Source organism: Callorhinus ursinus, unplaced genomic scaffold, assembly GCF_003265705.2.
Source record: "Callorhinus ursinus isolate GAN/ISIS: 27379988/994484 unplaced genomic scaffold, GSC_fseal_2.0 scaffold4, whole genome shotgun sequence".
Lineage (NCBI taxonomy): Eukaryota > Metazoa > Chordata > Mammalia > Carnivora > Otariidae > Callorhinus > Callorhinus ursinus.
In genome coordinates, this window is record NW_027397066.1 from 153,824,544 (window position 1) to 153,847,451 (window position 22,908).

The 22,908-nt window shown below is 43.0% G+C and overlaps 1 protein-coding gene across 5 annotated transcripts in view; it reads left to right on the top strand.

Annotated features, from left to right (window-relative positions):
* CCDC25 (coiled-coil domain containing 25) overlaps nucleotides 1–20,285 on the top strand; it is a 39,159-nt gene extending 18,874 nt beyond the window's left edge. For 4 of the 5 annotated variants that reach the window (XM_025873783.2, XM_073892553.1, XM_073892554.1 and 1 more), the window contains 5 exons: nucleotides 759–834; nucleotides 5,703–5,806; nucleotides 6,013–6,215; nucleotides 14,285–14,330; nucleotides 18,745–20,285. In XM_025873783.2, coding sequence (XP_025729568.1) covers nucleotides 759–834; nucleotides 5,703–5,806; nucleotides 6,013–6,215; nucleotides 14,285–14,330; nucleotides 18,745–18,774 — 459 coding nt within the window. In that variant the 3' untranslated portion in view covers nucleotides 18,775–20,285. Of the gene's footprint in view, nucleotides 1–758; nucleotides 835–5,702; nucleotides 5,807–6,012; nucleotides 6,216–14,284; nucleotides 14,331–18,744 lie in introns of those variants that run through there. The other variant, XM_073892555.1, reaches the window with a different exon arrangement.
* The last annotated feature ends 2,623 nt before the right edge of the window (nucleotides 20,286–22,908 follow it).

The window sequence follows — 22,908 nt, forward strand, 5'->3', positions numbered from 1 at the left end:
TTTTAAAAAGAAACAAAAAAAGTTCTGAAACGTAATGGAATAAACTTAATTTATCTCCAGTTATTTAGGTAGGTCGCACATTTCATTCCCGTACGGAAGTGCTGCTTTAATCCCATGCCTAGTTGGAGCCAGTACTGAGGTGATTCCCACTTGCTCTGCCTTTGAAATATTTTTGTTCTTTTGGAATGGCTTTGCTTTTTCAGCTTTGACTTTGTTACAGTATCTGTACAGAAAATGAGTCAATATTATTTTTCCCTTAGGGTGGGTGGTTATATCGAACACACCAAGAGCGGGGTTCCTAATTAAGGCTGATGGATGACCTACCTCAAATGATGTTTGAGACTCAAGACCATAAGATATCTCTTTGAAAGGAAGGTCATAGGGACCTCAGCAAAGAAGACTTCCAATTATCAGAAATAGGCACCATTTCCCCACAAGGTTTCCAGAAGTAAGAATGAAGAGAAGAAAGTGACAAGAAAGAGGAGAAAGTTCCTGAGACATAATTACAGTTAGTACTTCGGTGGTTTTCTTTTATACCCTTTTCACTCACTTATTAAGTATTAATATTTTCCATATTACTTGTACGGCCTTCTCTCAAACATTCCCATAATAGACTTCATTTTTCAGTGTTCTGAAATACAGTGAAGAGCCTCTGCTTTTAATAAAGTTGTGCCTAGTAAGGCAGTAAAGCCCTATAAGTGCTCCAGTATTGATCAGTGACAAGGTAGTGGACCATCTCTTTTATTTTTATGTTCCAGGGAGAGAAGATAGAAGACATACCAAAGGAAGTCCTGATGGACTGTGCCCATCTTGTGAAGGCCAATAGCATTCAAGGTCAGTTCTCTTAGATTTTCAGAATTAACGCCAAAATCTGTATCTGAAATTGAATACATTTTAGAGAACATGTCAGTGACTTGGGCTTGAGTCAAATGAATAATATGTAATATACCTTTCCCCTGTTTTCTTCTGCTACCTATCCGAGAACTGAAAGCTAATCTCTGGACCCCTCTCATGTTCGTGGTCCTTTCTCAGCTCTTTCTACCGTGTTCCCCTTACCTTGACTAGAAGCTTATCTAAACCTGCCTACCCTTGATGTTATTCGTAGAAAGACTTTTGGGGGTGCCTGGGTGGCTTAGTCAGTTAAGCATCTGATTCTTGCTTTCGGTTCAGGCCCTGATCTCATGGCTCGTGAGATCGAGCCCCTCGTGGGGCTCCACACAGTGGGAGTCTGCTTGGATATTCTCTCCCTCTGCCCTTCCCCCAATGCGTGTGCATGCGCTCTCTCTCTCAAAGAAATCTTTAAAAAAGGTGGAGGGCTTTTGGAAATGAGGTTAGGTTAATAGCTAAGCAAGAGATGTATGTCATGGCTTTATTTTTAATGCTGTGTGATGTCTTTCTTTCCATCATTTGTCCTTAAATTCTAGAACTCAAGTCTCTGTATCCCTGTTTCTTACTTTTTCTTTCTCTCCTTCTCCTCTTTCATACTTTATTCTCCCTGTATATTGTGAAGGTATCGAGTCTCTTGATCTTTTTATTTCCCAGAGAATCTCATTTAGTTGGTCTGGGGTGATCCATGAGTATCTGTATTTTTCCAGTGTTCTCCGGGAGATTGTAATATGTACAGAGGGTTGGTTGAGAACAATTGCCCTGTTTTAGGGGAGGCCTGTAATTCTGGGTTTGGTGCTTGTTTAGTTCTGTCAGTAGTAGATTTTTTTTTTTTTTTTAAGAATTTTATTTATTTGACAGAGACAGAGCAGGAGAACACAAGCAGGGGGAGCAGCAGAGGGAGAGGGAGAAGCAGGCTTCCCACTGAGCAAGGAGCCCAATGTGGGGCTTGATCCCATGACCCTGGAATCACGACCTAAGCCGAAGGCAGTCGTTTAAACAACTGAGCTACCCAGGCGCCCCTGTCAGTAGTAGATTTAATTGGTCAGTAGTCGGTACAGGTCAAGAAGGACAGTTTTGGGGGAGGAAGTGGGAGTTAAAAAGCGGAGCCAGGAGATGGTGTTCTGCTAATAATGGTTGAGCTAGTAGGTTGGATTTTGGGGTGTAGGACACAGAGCTAGATAGAGCGGAGGTAAGTTTGGTTTGATGTGAGGTTGAGAGATTATCCAGAGGGTCGGAAAGAAATATGGTTTGGATAGAGGGCAGACACTTAGCTGATAGTAAGTACCAGGGTTGGAGATTACAGGGTAAGAGCTGGCCAGTATACTTCCCATCACTTAGACTAAGTTGGGCAGCTTTACCGAGTCATATACCTAGCCAAAGAAAGAAGTCTGGTCTTGCAGAGCCACTGGTTTTCAACGCCATAAATCATTAAATTGCAGTTAGTCTTAGGACATTCCATTTTTATGAGCAGAACAGAGTTTTTAAGGTTTCCAGTCACGAGCTTCAGTTATTAAAGTAAAAATAAAATTAAAACAATCATTATCCTCTTGTGTGTTGCAACCTCTTTCACATGATCTTGTCCCCTTTCCATGCCCCTGGCTAGCAGATGTGACTTTATTAAAGGGTCTTTGGACTCTTTATTCTGGGCCTGGCCTCTTTATTCTTAATCTCTTTATAGTTTACTAGTTCTAGAGAAAACAGAAAAGGCAGAAGAGTCATGACACTGCCCTCCTCTGTTCTCCACTTCATCCTTCCACAGTGAGAGCTCAATTAGCAGAATAAGAGCTAAGCCCAGGAGCCTCACTCATGAGTTGACAGCAGAGGATGCTGAGGATGCTCCATTTGCGTTGCTGTGCAGTTAAAATATTTTCCCCCCCTCCTAGACTGCCTTTGGCTCTCAGAACCAAGGAAATTGGGTTAAACTTGTTTGTCATCGTAGAATCTGGTCAGTCAGTTTATTCATAGAATCTTTTGCCAGATTAAGCCTTCTAAAGTCTTAGATACTTTCTATGACACACCTCATCTTAATTATACAAATAAGTCCAGACTTCTTAAGCTAGAAGTTAAGCATCTCTGCTCTGACTACAGGCTTTTTTCCCTTCACATATTTCACCCTCCAGCCAAAGCATGTTTTGGCTGTTTTCCTACCGTATATTTCTGCTTATGTTGTCTCCTCTGTCCTCAGTTTTGTCTGCCTTGTCAGTCGTCCTGTGTCTAGATGCAAGCTAAGGTTCAGGGTCCACCCAGTAGTTGTAGTAATGGTAGTAATAGCTAACCTTAAACGTTAATTGCATGCCTGGCACTACATGCTAAAACTTCACAGATTATTTCACTTATCAACCCTACTGAGATATGCGTTATTATTTTCATTCTAGAGATGAGGGAGCTGAGCTTAAGGGAGTTAAGGAACCTGCCCAAGGTCTCAGAGCTCTGAAGTGTGGTGGTGGGTGCATTTGAAGTCAGTCTGATCTGAAAGTCTTCTGTCTTAACCACTAAACTGTATTAACCTCTCTGATGGAGCCTTTCCCTTCTTCCAGCGTGGGTGACCACTGCCCTCTCAGAGCAGCATTAGTACTTTACCTGTACCTTTCCAATAGCATTTGATGAGTTCTGCTTTTCTTCCTTTTTTTTTTTCCTAAAGATTATATTTATTTATTTGAGAGAGAGCGAGAGCTGGGCGGGGGAGCGGGGAGGGCAGAGAGAAAGAAGCATACTCCCTGCTGAGCAAGAAGTCTGATGCAGGGCTCAATCCCAGGACCCTGAGATCATGACCTGAGCCGAAGGCAGACGTTTAACCAACTGAGCCACCTGGGCGTCCTGAAGAGGTCTGCTTTTAATTGAGGTTATTTATGTACTTACCTGCTTTCCTTTAGTCTTGGAAGACAAGACCCATTCTCTGATCCATGTTTGGATCTCCCGTAGCACCACACACATGGAGATTTTTTTTAAAATCTTGATTTTGAAAAAAAAAACAAAACTTCAAACCTACAGCAATGTTGCAAGAAAAATACAACTCCTGTATGCCCTTCACTTAGATTCAGTAATTTTTCCATATGTATTTGCTTTCTCTCTTTAATGTTCTAATTATTCATTTTTTTAGCTGAATCATTTGAAGGAAAATTATAGACTTCATAACTCTTTAGCATGTCCTAAGAACAAGGACATTGTCTAAGTAACTGCATTACTGTGACCAGATTCAGGAAGTTTCACATGGCTAGAATACTGTCATTTGATATACAGTCCATATGTAAGTTTTTCCAGTTGTCCCACTACTACCCCTTTATAGCATTTCTTTTTCTCTCTCTTTTTTAGAGATTTTATTTATTTATTTGAGAAAGAGAGAGAGAATGCACAAGCAAGGGGAGCTGCAGGCAGAAGGAAAAGCAGGCTCCCTGCAGAGCATGGGGAGCCCAGTGTAGGACTTGATCCCAGGACCCCGGGATCATGACCTGAGCTAAAGGCAGAAGCTTAACTGACTGAGCCACCCAGGCTCCCTAGCATTTCTTTTTCTGATCCAAGATCATATGTTATAGTTACTCATCATGTCTCTAATCTTTTTTAATCTAAAGATACTTCTTTGTCTTTCAAGACAATGACACTTTGAATGGAGACCAGTTGTAGGATATCCTGTGATTTGGGTTGGTCTGATGCTTCCACTTGAGTAGGATCACATGCATTTTCAGTCAGGAATAACATATAAGTGAAATCTTGTGCATTACAATCAAGAGTCACATGGTGCCATTTTGCTCCATTTTTGATGATGTTAATTTTGATCACTTAAGTAAGCAGTTATTCACCAGTTTTCTCCAATGTATGTGGTGATTTATTTTTTTATTTATTTTTTTTAAAGATTTTATTTATTTATTTGAGAGAGAGAGAATGAGAGAGAGAGAGAGAGAGCAAGAGAGGGGAAGGGTCAGAGGGAGAAGCAGGCTCCCCGCTGAGCGGGGAGCCCGATGTGGGACTCGATCCTGGGATTCCAGGATCATGACCTGAGCCGAAGGAAGTCGCTCAACCAGCTGAGCCACCCAGGCGCCCCTGTATGTGGTGATTTAATAAACTATGTAATATACTGAAAAGGGCCGTAAAGAGTGTTGGGCCAGTGATTAAACTGGGATTCTTCAAGCTGCCTGACAAGCGGTCTGGGGCAGAGGGGAAATGTGAGGTGGAGGTGGTAGGAAGAATGAATGGGGTATGGGGTACCCGTCACCCCTTTCATCCAGAGCATCTCTGCTTTTATTACTTTGATATGTTTTCTTTGGTAAAAGAGGTACTACCACTGTGAAAAGAAGCAAACAAACAAAAAATTCTAGTCCAATCTCTTCCTGTTTCAGATGAGATTCCGGGAGCCCTGGGCCCGTTCCCTAAGTGACACAGCTGGTTTGTGTTGGTGCCAGGGTCGCGTGCTGGTCTCTTGAATCCCAGACCATGGCTTTTTGCTTTATCTTGATGTTTAGCCTTTACTGAATCAAGGACTCCATTGGGAATCTGAGGGAAACCTGTTTGGTCCATTTCTCTTTTTTAAAAATGTGTATCATAAATTTTGTTTTCAGTATTTGGGAGTCTCAGAAGTCCCTGAAGCTAATCCACAGACCCCTGCTTTCCTTCATAACACTATTGCTTGAATTGTGTTGGTCACCTTTACCATTTGCCTTTCGTGGGTGGGTTCAAAAAAAAAAAGTATTTGGTGGTTTGAATCCCTCAATGGCTGTCTGCGCTAAGCCTTTCCCTTTGTTGGATTTTGGTAATTGGCCAGTGGGTGAGGGAACGCAGTATCCTCCGGCCCTCATGTTGAAGACAGTCTCTCTTGGCAGGCTGCAAGATGAACAACGTTAATGTGGTATATACACCGTGGTCTAACCTGAAGAAAACAGCCGACATGGATGTGGGACAGATAGGCTTTCACAGGCAGAAGGATGTAAGTGTTGTGCACTGCCAGAGGAGGCGGAGTGGAGCCCCGGGCTTTTCCGGCTCCTGCCTTCATTGTTGAAGGCTCAGCATGATGTATGCCTTCTAAATCCCTTCTCAGCTGGGTTGTTTGGCCCCTAGAAAGTGTTGTCTCTGTTCTGGGGGGGAAAACCTACAATAAAGATTCAATAATGTTCCCTCCCATCTCCCTCAAAGGTGAAAATTGTGACCGTGGAGAAGAAAGTGAATGAGATCCTGAACCGATTAGAAAAGACCAAAATGGAGCGGTTCCCAGACCTCGCGGCAGAGAAGGAATGCAGAGACCGAGAAGAGAGGAATGAGAAAAAAGCCCAAATTCAGGAAATGAAAAGGAGAGAGAAGGAAGAGATGAAGAAGAAGCGGGAAATGGATGAACTTAGGTATGTCAGAGCTGTGGCATTGGTGTTGACCTTGGAGATTCCTTGCTGCTGATTTTCATCAGGGACCAGCCCGTAGGAAGGATATACTGGTGGAGGGCAGGACAGAGAACAGACTCAGGGCCTGAGACGGTCTAGGAAAAGGCAGTTATGCTCATGCGTTGGTCAAATGACGCCCTTTTATAGGGACGGGATATGAGTATGTGTGAAATAAAAGAGCTAATTTTATTCTTAGATAAACCATCTTTAGAGTTCGGTTTGTAAACATCTTCAGGAAAAGACAAGATGTTATATTAAGGATTTAACATTGACTTGCTGTGGTACTTGAATAAGGTGGTCTTAGCTCTGAAGCCCTATGCTAGTAATTTTTTTTTTTAATTTTATTTGTTTATTTGCGAGAGAGAGGGCACGAGCAGGGGTGGGGGTAGGGGGAGTTGAGAGCCAGAGGGGAGAGGGAGAAGCAGACCCCCAGCTGAGCAGGAAACCTGACGTAGGGCTCAATCACTGGGCCCTGGGATCTATGACGTGTGCCGAAGGCAAACACTTAACCAACTGAGCCAGCCAGGTGCCCCAATGCTAGTAATTCTTAAAATCTGCTTTTTAAAATAAAAATTTTTTTTCATAAGTTAGAAGTGATTAATGTAATGAGGCCTACCCCACAGCACTACATTTTAAAATGATAAATAGTAGGGGGTGCCTAGCTGGCTCAGTCGGTGGAGCATGTGACTCTTGATCTTGGGGTTGTGAGTTCAATCCCCATGTTGCGTGTGAAGCCTACTTAATAAAATAAGATATAAAATCTTTAAAAAATAAACAAAAATAAGTAAGTCAAATGATAAATAGTAGTTAAAATACAACTAGAGTCCTGAATTTCTGATGTATGAGAATCCAGACTGTATTAGTTTTCTGTGGCTCCTATAACAAATTATCACAAATTTAGTGGCTTCAAACAACATAGATTTCTTATCTTACAGTTCCATCCATTCCTATGTTAGAAGTCCAGCGTGGTTCTCTGGGCTAATATCAAGGTGTCAGCCAGGCTGTGTTCCTTTCTGGAGCTCTAGGGGAGAATCTGTTTCCTTTTCCAGCTCCTAGAGGCCACCCACATTCCTTGGCTTGTGGCCCCTTCCTCCATCTTCAGAGCTGGCCACATGGCACCTCTGAGACCATCCCTCCAGAGTCACAGCCCCATCTCTGACCACAGCCTTCTCTACTGTTGAGGACCAGTGCCGTGACTTTGGGCGCACCCAGACAATCCATAACCTCTCCATCTAAGATCCTTAACCCAACCACATCTGCAAAGCCTCTTGTGCCAGATGAAGTGACATATTTGCAGGTTCTGGGGATTGGGATGTGGATATCTATGGGATCATTAGTCTGCCCACCACACAGAATCTGTAGTAGATGTATATTTATACCTAAAGAGACTCCTGGGTTTTCTTTGTCAAAGAGGGAATTTAATCCTGCAACTTCTACTCACAGGATTTCTAGATTTTCCCACAGTTCTCCGTAGATATCATTTGTGTTAAGTATACCAAAAAGAAATGGGGGGAAGAAAAGGTATTGCTGTGCCTTTGGGAGTGCCATAGGATCAAAATGAGCTGTCTTGCCATGTCCTGACTCGGTTTCCTTGGAATACACTGGATGATTAGAAAGGTTGTTGGGTCAGAACGTAGGTATAATGATCAAGTACTGGTATTTCTTAGTTATCTGCATGCATGTGCTCCTTTGGGGGTTCTGCTGAAACGGGATAAGTGGCTTCATTTAAAATATATTCAGATGGAGAACTCCGGAAGTGTTATCCTGAGTTATAATCTGCTGACGCAAGACAAACGAATGCCCAGATTTGGTTTGAGCTAGTGTGAGTCTGCTTTGTGTTGTGAGTGAAGGAAAAATTATCAGCTCAATCAGCGCAGTAAAATGTGTGGAATTTTGAGCAATGTAGGATTGAGAGTAGTTTATTCATTTTTGGTTTTTGTGTAGAGTGGGGAAAAGCTTGAAAACATACCTTCTTGTGCCCTTTACAGATCTAACAATTTTGTTCAGAAACATAATATGTTAGGAATATAATGTCACTTAATTTACTTAAAAACTTAACAAGAAAGAATAGCTAACGTTTTTGGGCACTTGTCATCTGCCAAACCCTGTACTATATTTAGCTCCATTATTTCATTTAATCCTAACAATAGCCAATATGAGGCGAATACTGTTATTACCTGCATTTTCTAGAAGAGGAAACTGAGCCTGACAAGCAGTTAAGTAACTTGCCGAAAGTCACAGAGCTAGTCTGTCTGATTCTCAAGCTCGCAACACGCTATTACCACTCTTTTCTGCCTCTGTTCAGTCTATTCAGCGTTAAAGTAAAATTTATTCCATATGAATCAAGTAATTTATAGATACGGGAATTCATTTTAAAATGCATTTCATTTTTGCTTCAAATCAAGCTGTGTACTAGTAAAATTTAGGGGATTTTGTATATTTGATTTTATTAGTTTAAACTAAAACACCATGTGCATATTGCCCAGATTTTCTTTTATAGTATCAACAACACGTGAAATACTTAAATAAGTTGGGGGGGAGAAATTCTCATTGTTATTGAATGAGATTTTTGCCTCAAAAGCAAATTTATCTAAATCAGTCCCATTTTCTAAGCTGTCCCTCGTCACTTGTAATTTTTCCATTTGTTTTCTCAGACACAAATTTTTATCCTATATCACTCTGGCCCATATATATCAAAAGGAAAATGTAAGTGGAATAAATGGGAAAAATCACTTTTCTAGTTCATGTTTTTCTACACAGTTTGTCCTTGATGCTTTCTTTTTAATAAATGATCGTGGCTCTCAGAAAACCAGAAACAGCTGATGCGTTCATTTCTGTGAAACCTGTGCCACAGCAATGATTTGCTTTCCCAAGCTGCTGAAGCTGGGAGGGTGAGAGGCAAGGCTGCAGCGCGGGGAAGCCACGCAGCGACAGACCAGGGACCTGCCTGTTTGCGTGCCGGGTCCTGCAGCTTCTGTGAAGTTCCAGCCACAAGCTCTAAGCTTCTGACCTGTTTTAAAATCTGTTTTTATACCTTGGTAGTGCTTTATACATCACCTTAGTTTCTGTCTTTGACTCTTCCACCCAAGAGATCAAATGCTGGGCCTACAGAATCTTCTCATTCTCAAGTCTTTCACTTGGCTTTCTGACAATGACAATTTCATTAGCTTTCACCAGCAGCTGGTTCTTTTATTTGGACCATCTGGTAGGGGATGTCCACTTTAGTTGCTTTGACTGCCTAAGAAACCGACTTTTGAGTCTGAAGGGGATTCTGCAGAGAAACCAAGAGATATTCTTATCCTGGAAGTGATCCCCAATGCCTCCAGATGATTTCAGCAAAGAAATACTCAACAGCCTCATATCCGGAGATATCCAACTTCCCTCCAATTCTAAAACCATTATTTAGATTCTTGTCCCCTTTCTCTTCTCAACTTGTTGAACAAGAATGGCAGTAAGCCTCTCATTTCTAATGTCTACTGGGAGAAGAAATGGATGGAATTGCCATTATACAGCTCCAAGTTCTCCGAGCTCTAGTCAGGATCCTCTCTCGGCCCTCAGCTCAGCAGTGAACAAAGCCCAGCCCGCCCTGTGGAAGGCACGACTTCCTGCTCCGAGGCGAGGAATGATAACCCCTGGAGACAGAACTCCATCTTGTTCTTGCCGATGAGCCTTTACTCATTTACTCCTCAGCATGCAGAAACTGTAACGATCTGATAATGTAAATAGGTCTACATAAGGAACATCCTCTTAGACAGGTTTTAGAAATATTTGGGGTTGTTGAGAGGGCAGTATATTAACACCATCTGTTCACCATTTTCATCTAAACCATTGTGAAAATTTTCCCCTTCCTTAGACTTTGCATATTCTCACTTACCCATCTTACTCGTTAGTTCCTTAGACACATGCCCTATGAGCCTAGGAGTTCATGGGGTTTGGGGTGTAGGGAAGAAGCCTCCTTCCTTTCTGTGACTGCTACACTGCAAGCCATACATTAAGATGAGGTAATAGCAAAGATTCAACACAGGTTTTTAGAGTAGTTGGTGTCTTAGATGTGACCTTGAGAGTGAGAGAAGCAGAACAGCTTCTACTCAGTCTACATTTGGTTTGAGAGAGCAGGCATTTGGAGAAATCCTTTAGACAGGTTACCTGTGAGTCTCCCAGTGGACACCATCATTTATTAGCAGGTGCTAGGGAAGAGCATCCCTGGCTCTCTTCAGTGTGTCCTGGCTGCGTCGTTTCATCTCTGTAGTGGAATGTGTGGTTGCATCCAAATGAAAGCTCACCTGCTCTGTTTCGTCTTGTATTCACTTATTTGGGCTTTGTGGTATTGTAACAAACATCAACATCAAAATCAAGCTCCACCATGTGGATATTGAAACCAGAAGAAACAATAGAAAAAGCAAAAAGGTAGTTAATAGAGGATAAGTGAGTAACAGATCAGAAAAGAAAAAGGTAGGGACTGTGGCTACCTGAGATAGAGATATTTAAAAATTGGGAGTCTGGGAGGTCGAAATATGAACCCAAGGCTTGGGTGATTGAAGTCAGTCAAGTACCAGGCCCAGGTAAAATGGCAACTCACAGGTGAATGGATCATCAGTTTGGACAAGTAACCTGAGCTGGATTTGGGGACAAAGATGACTTTAGCAAGATGGTTAATGTGGGGGGGGGCGCCTGGGTGGCTCAGTCGTTAAGCATCTGCCTTCAGCTTAGGTCATGATCCCAGGGTCCTGGGATCGAGCACTGCATCGGGCTCCCCGCTCGGCAGGGAGCCTGCTTCTCCCTCTCCCCCTCCCCCTGCTTGTGTTCCCTCTCTCGCTGTGTCTCTCTCTGTCAAATAAATAAAATCTTTAAAAATAATAATAATAAAATAAAATCTTTAAAAAATAAAAGATGGTTAATGTGTGGAAAGTTATAGCTGATAAGTGGCAAAGCAGAAATTCTAACGCAAGTCTGGAGTCCTGAGGTCCACAGGACCGTACTGCCTGTAAGGCAAGAAAGGAATGGGTTGGCAAGGCCAGAGTCAAGGTCATATATAGGCAAATAAAAGAATAAAAGATTAGGCACATCGGAGAGTGATTTTAAAAGGTTTTGCATAGTACAGAGTTTCAGGTTGTAAGTGATAAGGAGCCATCATAGGTGTCCTAGGATGTTAGGAAGAAGTAGACCCGTAGGAGGAGTTTAGTGGCAACATGTAGAAAAGGTAAAAGACCAATGATTAAAAAGAGGATGTAGTCCAGTGTAGAAATGACTGCTTTAATTGGATCTTCTTTGGTTTCTCCCTCACGCACGAACACTGCTGCCTTCTATAACTAATGCTCTTTGTGCTCTAGCTCTCCGTTTTAATGGCACACTCCTTCAAAGAGGCACTTATATGCATCTTTGCATCCCTTTATGTGTGATCCGGTGCTTTGCATATGCAGTGAGTGATTGGTTAATATATTTACGGATGTATATAACGGAGATTGGCTTCTCTGATACAGTGATGTCCGAGCTAAGATCAGGACTGTGTTTGCTGGTTAAAAGCGGGATGGGTGGCAAGAGGGCTCCAAGCAGAGGGAACTGGGTGTGCAAAGAAAGACTCTGTGCGAGAGGCAGCAAGGCAGAGCCCAGGACTAGAAAGGTGGGCCCAAATGTATGGAACCCAGGAGCGAGCGAATGCATGGATCAAAGTGCCCGGGCACACGGGGCCTGTTGGTGTCATGTTTGTCTTCATCCTTCATCTGACTTTTGTGAGATCATCAAAGACTTTTAAGCAGGGGGTTGCATGATCAGGTTTGTGCTTCGGAAAGCTCACTTTGCTGACCTGAGTGGAAGGGGAACCTGGTGGGGGGTGGCCAGGCCAGTTAGAAAACTATTAGTTGTCCACAAGACAGGTGATAGTAGCTTGGAATATGGGCGTGTTGTGGAGGGGTAGAGAGAAGTGGACCAGGGAGGTAAAATCACAAGATTTGAAGCTAGATCGAATGGAGGGGACGGGCAGGGGAAAAGAGTGACTCCTAGGTTTCTGGTGTGTGCGATGAAATGGATGGCGGTGCTGTTCTCTGGGCCCAGGGGATGCTGGGAAAGAACCAAACGGGCGTGGGACCATGAGTTGCGAAGGGACCTATGAATCTGACAATACCTCGAGGTATCCAAAAAAATGTCAGATAGGCAGATGGGTGAATGGGACAGAGCTCAGAGGACAGGCATGGCCTAACAAAGGGTAACTCTGTATGTGGCTTTCATCGGAGTGGGCTCTCAGACCCAGTGGTTCTTGAACGCAGCTCGGGGATGCCCATCTTCATTAGGCGATTTTGAAATGCAGCCAGGATTGAGATTCCCTGTTGTAACCACTGTGTGCTCAGCATGCCTCTCTCTTTCTGCTCGTGCAGCTTCTCCAGCTCACCTGGCTATTTCTTAGAGATACCACTTCCTCCGACAAGCTTCGCCTAATCTTTCTCTCCAAACGTCTCCCAGATGGTTGTCTCACACTGGGGCTGTTCTCCTTCCCTCTCGTTCTCAGTTTTCCGTTTCTACAGTTCGTATTCTCTACTTGGATGTCTCACCATTCCTTCACATGCAACCTGCCCCACACCGAGCACACCTTCCTTGCAGCATTTGCCCATTTCTCTCAACTGTAGCATTATTTTCTTCAAATCACCCAAGGTAGAAACCTTGATGTCATCGTTGATTCCTCTCAGATTTATGCCGTCTTACCAGGACAGCTGTTAACAGCCTGGATTCATGCCCTCAGTAGAGGAACATTGCAACAGACTGGATGGAGCATGATGGCAGGAGTGTGAGCTCAGGAGTCCGACGCGGATTCAGAGGCTCGCTCCTCCACTAGTTAGCTGGGAGAGCTTGCACGACTTCCTTAACGTCCCCCGCTCTGCCTCCTGTGTCTTGAGTAGGCATGAGACTCTCCCTTGCCTTATAAAGTGGTTGGGGGGATTGGCAGTAATCTATGAAGCATAGAACACAGGTCCTAGCAAAAAAAGGATACTTGGTAAATGGTAAATGTAAATACTGTTACTCTTAACTCATCTCCTTGCCTTAATTTGCCTTCTCCCTCTCTTCTGTCTGCTACAGATTAAACACTGGTGTTCTATGGTCTCACTTTCCTTTGTCTCTTTGCGTATTTTTAATTGAACTTTTTGCAGACTTATGGCTGAATAGGTCGTATCTCCTCTCCTGGTAAGCTCTTTGGGGCTAGGCTTTGTCTTGTTCATCATGTTCTGTTTTCTTCCCATCTCATCCTCCACCCAGGCTTAGCACAGGGCTTTACACCTCATGGATATTTAATAAATGCTTGTTGAATCTCATATGTCTCTCCTCTGCTCCCATCTTATGTTGTGGCTTCTTGCCGATCATGTTGTGTTAGCTCACGCAGTTAGGACAACATAATCCGGCCCCACACGTCCAGCCTAATTTCCCGCTACTTTGTCTTCGGACTTCACTTGAATTGACTTGAGATGTCATTATAAATACCATCTCTTTGCCTTTGTTCCTACCATTCTCCGGATCTGCCGCTGTGCTGGTGCATCTCCTCGTGAGTTCCTATAGCCTCTGCAGTCTGGGCAGTCCGTCCCCAGCAGGGAGTCCTGTCTGCTCTTGGCCATAGATGGGTTTCCTCATCTGAAAACGCCACTTACCTCACAGTTAGTGTGGAAGTGACATGAAATGAGTATGAGCAAGCACTTTGTAAGCTGTAAAGTGCTGTGCACATCTTATTCACTGTTCAAAGATATTTGTTGCAATCTCCTTGAGGGCAGGGATCATACTTTCCTTCGAAAGACCCTCAGCAGTGCTGGATACATGGTAAATGTTCATGAAATACTTGCTGGCTGGATAGCCTTATTTTGTTTTGTTTTGTTTATTTTTAGAGAAGGGGGGACTTAAGCAGGCTCCACATCCAATGCGGAGCCTGCCGTGGGGCTCGATCTCACCACCCTGAGATCATGACCTGACCCAAAATCAAGAGTTGGACACTTAACTGACTGAGCCAACCAGGCGCCCCTGGATAACCTTATTTTAAATGTGTTGTTTTCTTTTAGGAGCTATTCATCACTAATGAAAGTTGAGAATATGTCTTCAAATCAGGTATGTTCAAGTTATTTGTTTTAATGTTGTACCTTAAAATAATCAAGAGTTTTTAATAATCGAGTGACTAGCCAGTACTGATTCACATGTTGCTGATGGCTTGACATGATTTGGCAACCATCATATGCTCAAGTGCATTCTGTTGGGCATTGCCCCCTTTCCCTGGGGCGAGAGGGAAAGAGGGGCAATGTGTTTTTAAGCCGGTCACCTCACGGAAAGAGATCATCGGGCTCTGTTATGACGTGCAGGTCTGTTAACAGAACTTTCCTGCTCCTTATTTCCCCTTCCCTAGTTGTGGCATGCAGAAGGGCCCTCATTAAAATTCTACATTAGTGTTACTGTAGAGCCTATATTACAACTGAAAACAAAATTCTCACCTTCAATTAAAAAACAAAATGAAAGTATTAGCCCTGAGATCTTACCTGCAGTCTGAGTGACAACATTGGTTGATTTCATGTTCCTTAGGACCTCAAAGAGAAATGGAGATCAGATTATAGTACTGAAAGAATTTTCTTAGTATCAGCATCTAATTATTTTATTGGAACTACGTCAGGGACTTACTGTCCATGAATACTCTCTTCCCAAAATTTATTTTGAAGTGGCTGGATCTAGATAGCTCAATTTAGCTGTTATGTAACAGGCTGCAGAAATCGAAACTGGGTGGATATATTTGCTATGTTGCACGTTTTATAGTACAGTTTACAAATACAGTTGACCCTTGAACAGTAAGGGGGTTGGGGGTGCCAAACCCCCTACACAGTTGAAAAATCTCCATATAACTTTTGACTCCCCCAGCACTTAACTGCTGGTAGCCTACTGTTGACCAGAAGCCTTACCCATAATATAAACAGTCGATTGACACATATTTTATACATCATATGTATTATGTACCATGTTCACACGATAAAGTAAGTTAGAGAAAAGACCATAAAGTCATAGGGAGAAGAAAATACTTTTACAGTCCCAAACTATATTTGTTGAAAAAGGGTCTGTAGAAGTAGACCCGTGTGGTTCAGACCCGTGTTGTTCAGGGGGCAACTATGTATGCTTTAGATCTTGTTGTTGAGGATACTAGGCACTAATTACATGTGACCATTTAAATTTAATTAAAATTTAATTTACTTTAAAGACCCTTCTCAGTCATACTAGCCACATGTGGCTAGTGGTCACCATATTGGACAGCGCGGAAATAGAACATTGCCACCATCACAGAAAATAATATTACACACTACTGCTCTAGATGCTTAGAAATAATTAACAGAATTTAAGATCCCGTAAAGGTCATCTAGTCAAACCCCATATTTAGTTCATCAGTGGGGGTTGTTAGTAGGATTTTACACCTTGTTCATATCTCGATGTCCTTCTAAAAATGAATAAGGACAATATTCTTATTTCTGTCTCTGGGAAGAACTAAATTTATGAGGCTCCTTTGTGAGTCAGAGATGTAGCTTTGTAATTTATTCCTGAAAAATTCAAGAGTAGCATTATGTAATAAATACACCTTGAATTTGAAGGTTAGAGCCCTAAGCTATCATTTACTACATGGATAAGCCTAATAAAGTTATTTAACCTCTCTGAAGGAGTATTCATCAGCAGTGGAAGGGAGACTTAATTACTTCCTGGGTCTGCACTAGAATTTAAACAAGGGCATATATGTGAAAGTTGTTCCTTAGTCTCTGAATATAAATGGTCATTGTTACTTCTTGTCGATACAGCCCTTAACTGCTCTTTTCCCACAGAGTTTCAGTATTAATGGTGATATGTATTTAATCTCTTCTGGAATCTACTATTAGATTTCTTGGAACTCTTAAAACATCTTAACAGTTAAACAGAAGTCTTTAACATACCCTCAGTCTAATGTCTTTGTTGTGGTTTTGTTGCTTAAAAATCTTCTGTGATTTAGAGGCTACTTTCTAGCAGAAATTGGGCACCTGGATTATGTTAATCTTAGGCATTTTCATTTCCGTCATTGTGGATTATTAAGTTTTGGACATTCTTCTGGAATTAATACACACACACACACACACACACACACACACACAAATATACAGACATGATCTGAGTAGCGACAGGTGTTAAAAGCTCCAGGATTAGCCCGGCGCCTAGGTGGCTCAGTCGTTAGGCATCTGCCTTTGGCTCGTGTCCTGGGATCGAGCCCCACATCGGGCTTCCTGCTTGGCGGGAAGCCTGCTTCTCCCTCTCCCACTCCCCCTGCTTGTGGTCCCTCTCTCACTGTGTCTCTCTCTGTCAAATAAATAAATAAAATCTTAAGAAAAAAAAAAAGCTCCAGGGTTAACAAGTCAGATTTATAGACCAAAGGACTCCTAACTCTTCTGCCGTTCCTCTCTGTCTGTTGTTTGCTCCCCTGTCCCTGAGCTCCAGGTTTCAATCAGATTCATGTTTCCAGGGAAGTTTTGCACTGGGAGTTTTTACTCTGTCTTGCAGTGGAAGGACTCTTACAGCTTTCCCCCCATACTGCCAAAGAATAGGTTTTCATTCTCCTTGTAACCCTCTTCTCTTAAGGGGATACAGACCTTTTATGATCCAGTTTGGCTGCATGATCAGTTGATCTTCAGTTAAAGCTGTGTTTATATATGATAGGACTTGAGTTTTCATGTGGCTTACATAAATTCATCAGGAAAAATATTAGTCTTCCACTCTGAAGTTGGTTTTAATTTTGAGCTCTTGTTCTCCTATTTAATCGTCTTCAATCTGTAGTTTCTTCCTAATCATTTAAATTTGTTATCAGTAAACAGTTCCTTTCAATACAATTTTATTTGTTTATCACTTTATAGGTGGATGACAGGAAACTTATTTTGCTATATTGAAAAACATATTGACTCTTAAAGGGAATCTTAAATATAAAAATTGGCCAAATAGGGGCACCTGGGTTGTTCAGTCGTTCGAGCGTCCGACTCTTGATTTTAGCTCAGGTCATGATCTCAGGGTGGTGGGATCAAACCTCACGTTGGGCTCCACGCTGGAGCCTGCTTGGGATTCTCTCTCCCCCTCTCCCTTTGCCCCTCCCCCCCCCCTGCCCCACTCATACACTCTCTTTCTCTCTAAAAAAAAATAAAAAATAAAATAAATTATCCAAATAAAGTCTTGGATCTTGGATGTCTATTTAAAAGTTGCTGTAATCCCCAAATACAGATCTGCAGACACTCTGCAAATCTGACTCACAGCCTTTATCGGGAGTGACACACTTTCATTGTCACCAATCCAAATTGTCTTAGAGCATTTTTCCACCTCGGTGTTTGGGTTCTAATACTGACCTTCCAAGATAGATGGTGACTCTTTGAACATCTCTGATGCTATGATTTCAGCATAGGACTCTAAGGCAGTCACAGTTCTGGTTTGTGCATAGAATACCAACATGAGCTTGCTCTTCATACAATTATCTAAGGCATATTTGCCGTGGCCTTGGTTCGTTGTGCTCCTTGACGAGAAGCACAGAGAACTACTGAGTGAAACCGGCGATCAAAGCAGACCTCAGAAACCAGCGTTTCCTGCTGGGATCTCCTGTTTCCTGGCCCATCTTTTATAAGAGCTATTAAGGAGGAGCAGAGCATACATACCTGGAAGCCTGAGCCCTCCCCTTCTCTCTCAGCTCCGGTATCAGGCCATGGGAAAGAGAAGCTACAGCAAGTGCTTTGTTCAGGTTATGACGTTTTCAAGCTGATGTCCCAAACTTAGACACTTAGTGAATGTTGGCATCCAGGGCCGTTTTCTCAGGGTATGCAATAGATCAAAAAGAAGTCTGGGGCTCTACTTTTGTCCTTGGTCTTTAGGACGTGTCTATAAGCCACACAATAAAATCAGGGCCTTTCTACTGTATACCATCGTATAAGGTTTTTTAATCAACAACTTGGCAGGCCACTGAACTTGTTACCTAGCCTATGGCTTCCTAATCACTTTTCCTATTTAAAAAAAAAAAAATCCATCTTGTGACAACCTTGAGGCTCAAAATAATGGAATCTAGGCCAAAAATGTGTTTGCCTAATTACCTATTGGCAGCATCCTTGGCATAAGGATTTGAGGCAGGATCTGTTTGGATTCATATTTTGCTGCATTTGTTGGAGTGATCACATTTTGTTCTCATCACACTTGTTACATCCTGTCCTAGGGCAGGGGGGCCTTTACTTCATCATTTGGAAACCATTGGTCACTTGTTACTGTGTGAGTCAGGCCATAATTTAATGACACCATAGAAATCCAGCTAGTCTAAACAACTCCTACTTTAAGATAGAGAAGCGGTGAGTGAATTTAATGATGTTACTTTTTACTTTTACTTTCTGAACTTTGCAGTTACGCATCAGGAAGCTTGTTACTTAAGACTCATTGTGTACATTTTTAAAAATTTGAGTTATTTATTTTGAAGGCTTTTATAGTTTCACTTTTTTGTTTCCTACAGGATGGCAATGATTCAGATGAATTCATGTGAATGGAGGAAAGGACCTTTGAAAGATGTGAATTTTGGGACAGTTGCAGACGGTTTGATTTCATCTGTGTTTGGAGTTATAAAAAAAAAAAACTAAAATTCTACCTTCATTCTACACAAATATTACCAACGTTGGAGTCTAAAAAACAAAAAAAGTGTTCCCTTTTTTGCCGACGGAAAAGGATCAGATATTTATAATATATTTGGACTTGAAAAACAGCATATAACTTTAGGAAAGTGAAAATATTTTTGCTGAAAGATGTCCTGGTACCTCATGACAGTTGGCTGCCCTTGTTCTTGGGATAGACTTCAGAACAGACCAGCTCTGAGAAGTATTTGTTACTGTGGTCTGTCCCTGAGAACAGATGTCTTGAGAAGCTTTTTCATATTCCTAAAATAGCTTCACTTCTGTTAAGAAGAATGTATCAGTGAGCAACGTATGCGAACGTTGCCCTTGGCCCCGATTTCCTGACTAGAACAAGAAAGCTTACGGGTTTTGACGGTGATAGTGATATTTTCAGAAGATTGCCGGCTTCAGTAGTCCCGTCCCATGGTATCGTGTGAATCTGTTAGGAGGATTGTCCTCAGCTCTCCCCTTGTCCTGGCTTCCACCTTCCGCATCCTTTCTCTGAGCGAGGGCCTTCCCTCTAGTTACCATTGTGCTTAGAGAAGTAGTCCGTGTTAGTCAAGGTCAGGCACGTGGCAGTGTTTACCTGAGTGCCGAGTAACCCAAGCCACATACGTGACAACTTCGAGGCTCTGGAGCTGTTGCTCAGCGCTGAGGGGAGAAATAGGAAGGCATGATCTGAATCATTTTGAGGATGTCAGGTTACCTGATTTTCGTCTAGGGATGCACATGGAGAAAGCAAACGTCCCATGTTGGGGTTATGATCTGAGAAGGAAGCATTTCACCAGCCAGCCAAGTAATTTGTTTATTTACCTTGAGACAATATTTACTTTGAGTTGTATCCCCAGAGTTCAGATTTCTCAGTTGTAGGCCCAGTAACTTAATATGTAACAGGACTACTCATCTGAACCACCTACTCTCCAGTGGGATTCTGAATAGAAGGTGTGTTTTTGTTGCAATCCCGGTAGGAAGCAACAAAACAAAACAAATGAAAGAAGAAGAGAACAAAGCCTGCAGGTCAGGAGGCGCTCACATTCACATTTTAACCACACCCAGAACTCTACACGCAGCTTTATTCTTCCTAACTGTATTCTAACCCGGTGACAGTTATCCTGTCAGAGCACTTTGGAACTGTGGGTAAAACTAAACGACCTCAGTGTTTCTATTTATCCCAAGTTGGTGTGTGGGGTGGAACTGGAAAATTTCCCTGAAGCATAACTCGGCCAGATTTTGAAGAGGTAGATATGGGAGATTTTTCCCATATGATGACTCTAGAAATTAGTGATTGTGTGTGTGTGTGTGTGAGAGCGAGAACATTCAGCCTGGAGTTCTGTGATTTTAGAAATGTAAAAATAAAGAATCATTTTTTTATTTGGAAGGACATTAATATATGAACTCTTAGAATTTGCTCATTATCCCCATCCCCACGCTGGTTTTGGAGTGATCTGGTTATAAAAAACCTCGTCCATCCAAGGCTCAACGTGGCAGCTTCTGGAACTTCTTCCTCCCTCGTGGCCACGTGTGTCTCCCCTCCAGATGCCCAGGGGGCCGAAGTGGATGACCTTTCCCAAGCCCTCTGTGGATTGAGTGGAAGCTGGTAGGGCTCCTGCCAGGCACCACAGGCACTTCTTTCACGCTGCGGCCAACATCTAGAATGGGGAGAGCTTGTCTCTGGCCTCACCCGTGTTAACTCAGCCTGCCACCGCTTCTGAAGGACTCCTCTGTACCCCCCGTTACGGCAGGTAGAGTTAACACTTCTGGAGCAGACGTCTATGTTCAGGGTAGTGTGAGAGATCCTGGGGTCCAAATTTTAAACCTCTCCCAATTCGCACCTCACGTTAGTTTCAAGTGTCAAAGCCTCTCCTCTGAATTGCCCAAGTTGAATTCCTAGCTCTCGAACTTCTTGAGCTGCTCTGTGCTGATTTCCTCTGCCTGTGTGTGTGGGGGGGGGGGGGGGGGGGGGGGGGGGGCAGTCTTCTCCCCAGCGCCCGTGGTCCCAGAAAAAAACAAGGACCTTTTCTCTTGACGTTGGTTCCGTGCCCACAGGTCACACTGTTGCCGCCGAAACCATCTCATTTCTTGCTAGTGACATGTTTCCTAAACTACCTGTAGGAGAATTGCAAATCGTTCTTTTTAGGAACTGTGCCTGTGATCAAATCCGTGCATTGTGAGGGTGTGTCTTTTCAACTGTGTCTCATTTCCCTGCTCCGATCTGCATGCCAGTGAGGGTCGCATTATTTAATCTGCTTCACAAGCTCAGCTCTTTTACAGCTTTAGAATTCATTTCTTACCGGCCTTTGTCGATCTGGGGTCACGATCTTTGGGCGAGGGCGCTCCGTCACAGTGCTGGTGCTAGAACGCGTGTTGGGGAGCTTACCGAAGTCTGTGAGGTGTGGACTTTAGCAGAATAGGCAACAAGCTTTAGTTGAACCCTGTCAGTAGCCCTTGTTTATTTTGTTGTTTTATTTTTAACTTTCTTGAAGCCTGGCTTATGGTGAGCCTTTAAACTGTTCAGTGCCAATGATATCCCCACTCAGGAAGGAAGGTGTCGGGTGTACACAGAGCAGGAGGAGAAAGAATTCAGCTCTGGCCTCCAGCTGGGGACCAGCTCTCCCTGCCACCTTTGCATCTGAGAGGCAAAGCCCTTGTTCTCTGGGCTAGAACAGGTTCTGGGGAAAACCGCTCAGGACACAGAAATAGAACACCTTTCCTTTCCAGTTTTTCCTGAGCTGTGATATTGAAGCCTGCTTTGTCTCTGTTTGATTTCAAATACAGCATTGTGAATAACAAATCCCAGTGAGTGGGCAACCTTTTGATCTTAAAGTAGACTATAAAACAATCCAACTGCCCTATAATCAGAAGTGTAAAATTAGAAACTGAAATTCCAAGCTAAGTGTCAGTCGCAGCCCATCTCACTCCATCCAGTAAGTGTGACAGCTCAGAAATGAGGCCACTGCCAGCGCCCAGGCAGCCTCCCATTCCAGCTTCAGTTGGAGCTCTTCTCTGCTCGCCTGGGCCTGGCATGCGGCAGGAGGCCTTAGGCGCACTACACAAACGAGAAGATGCCAACTGCATATTCATCAAGTCCTGGAGGAATGATATGTACAATACAATAAAAGCTTATAGTTTGAGTAGAATCGTGTGTGTGTGTGTGTGTGTGTGTGTGTGTGTGTGTGTGTGTGTGTGTGAGATTTTACTTTTCACTTTGCTTCCCCAAGCCTCTCTCACTGATGGGATGTGCATACCTCTTTTAGGCAAGTAGGAAGAAGGAGGTTCTTGGCTGCCTGAAATGATGCCCTTCAAATGGTCAGTTTTGCTCCTTACCAGGAGGAAAAGAGCAAGTTAGGGTGAAGGGAAGATTGCCTGAGAATTCAGGAAGAGAAGCAAAAAGCCTGGATCTCAAGGACCATGATGTTTGAGCACTAGCATTCGAAGTTTACAACTTGATACCCCGCCTTCCAGAATTCTTAGGGGTCTGCTCAGATTTTGACCAGGATGAGGCTACACTTCTGAAGACTTGCTGGAATGGTATCCTTTTTTTTTTTTTTAAAGATTTTATTTATTTGAGAGAAAGAGAACATGAGTGGGGGAGGGGCAGAGGGAGGGAGAAGCAGACTCCCTGCCAAGTAAGAAGCGCGACACAGGGCTCATCACTTGATCCCATGACCCCGAGATCATAACCTGAACTGAAGTCAGACGTTGAACCAACTGAGTCACCCAGGCGCCCTGGAATGGTAGCCTTGATGAATGTAGGAGCTTTGGACCAGCGTTAGTTACAGATTCACCCCTTCTGTGGTGGTGCTTTTTCTGTAACTGGGTATGTTTGCAGGGGGAGGTCTTGGGGTAGAGGGAGCCACAGAAACATTCAAGTGTCTCTCCCAGCCGCAAAAGCATATTTGAATTCTTCAATGATTATTAGAAGACATTCTTGAGTCCTATTTCTCACTAGTCAGGGCAATACCTACATCCTTTTGGTTTTAACTGCCTTAGCTACGAGAATTCTTGGATTT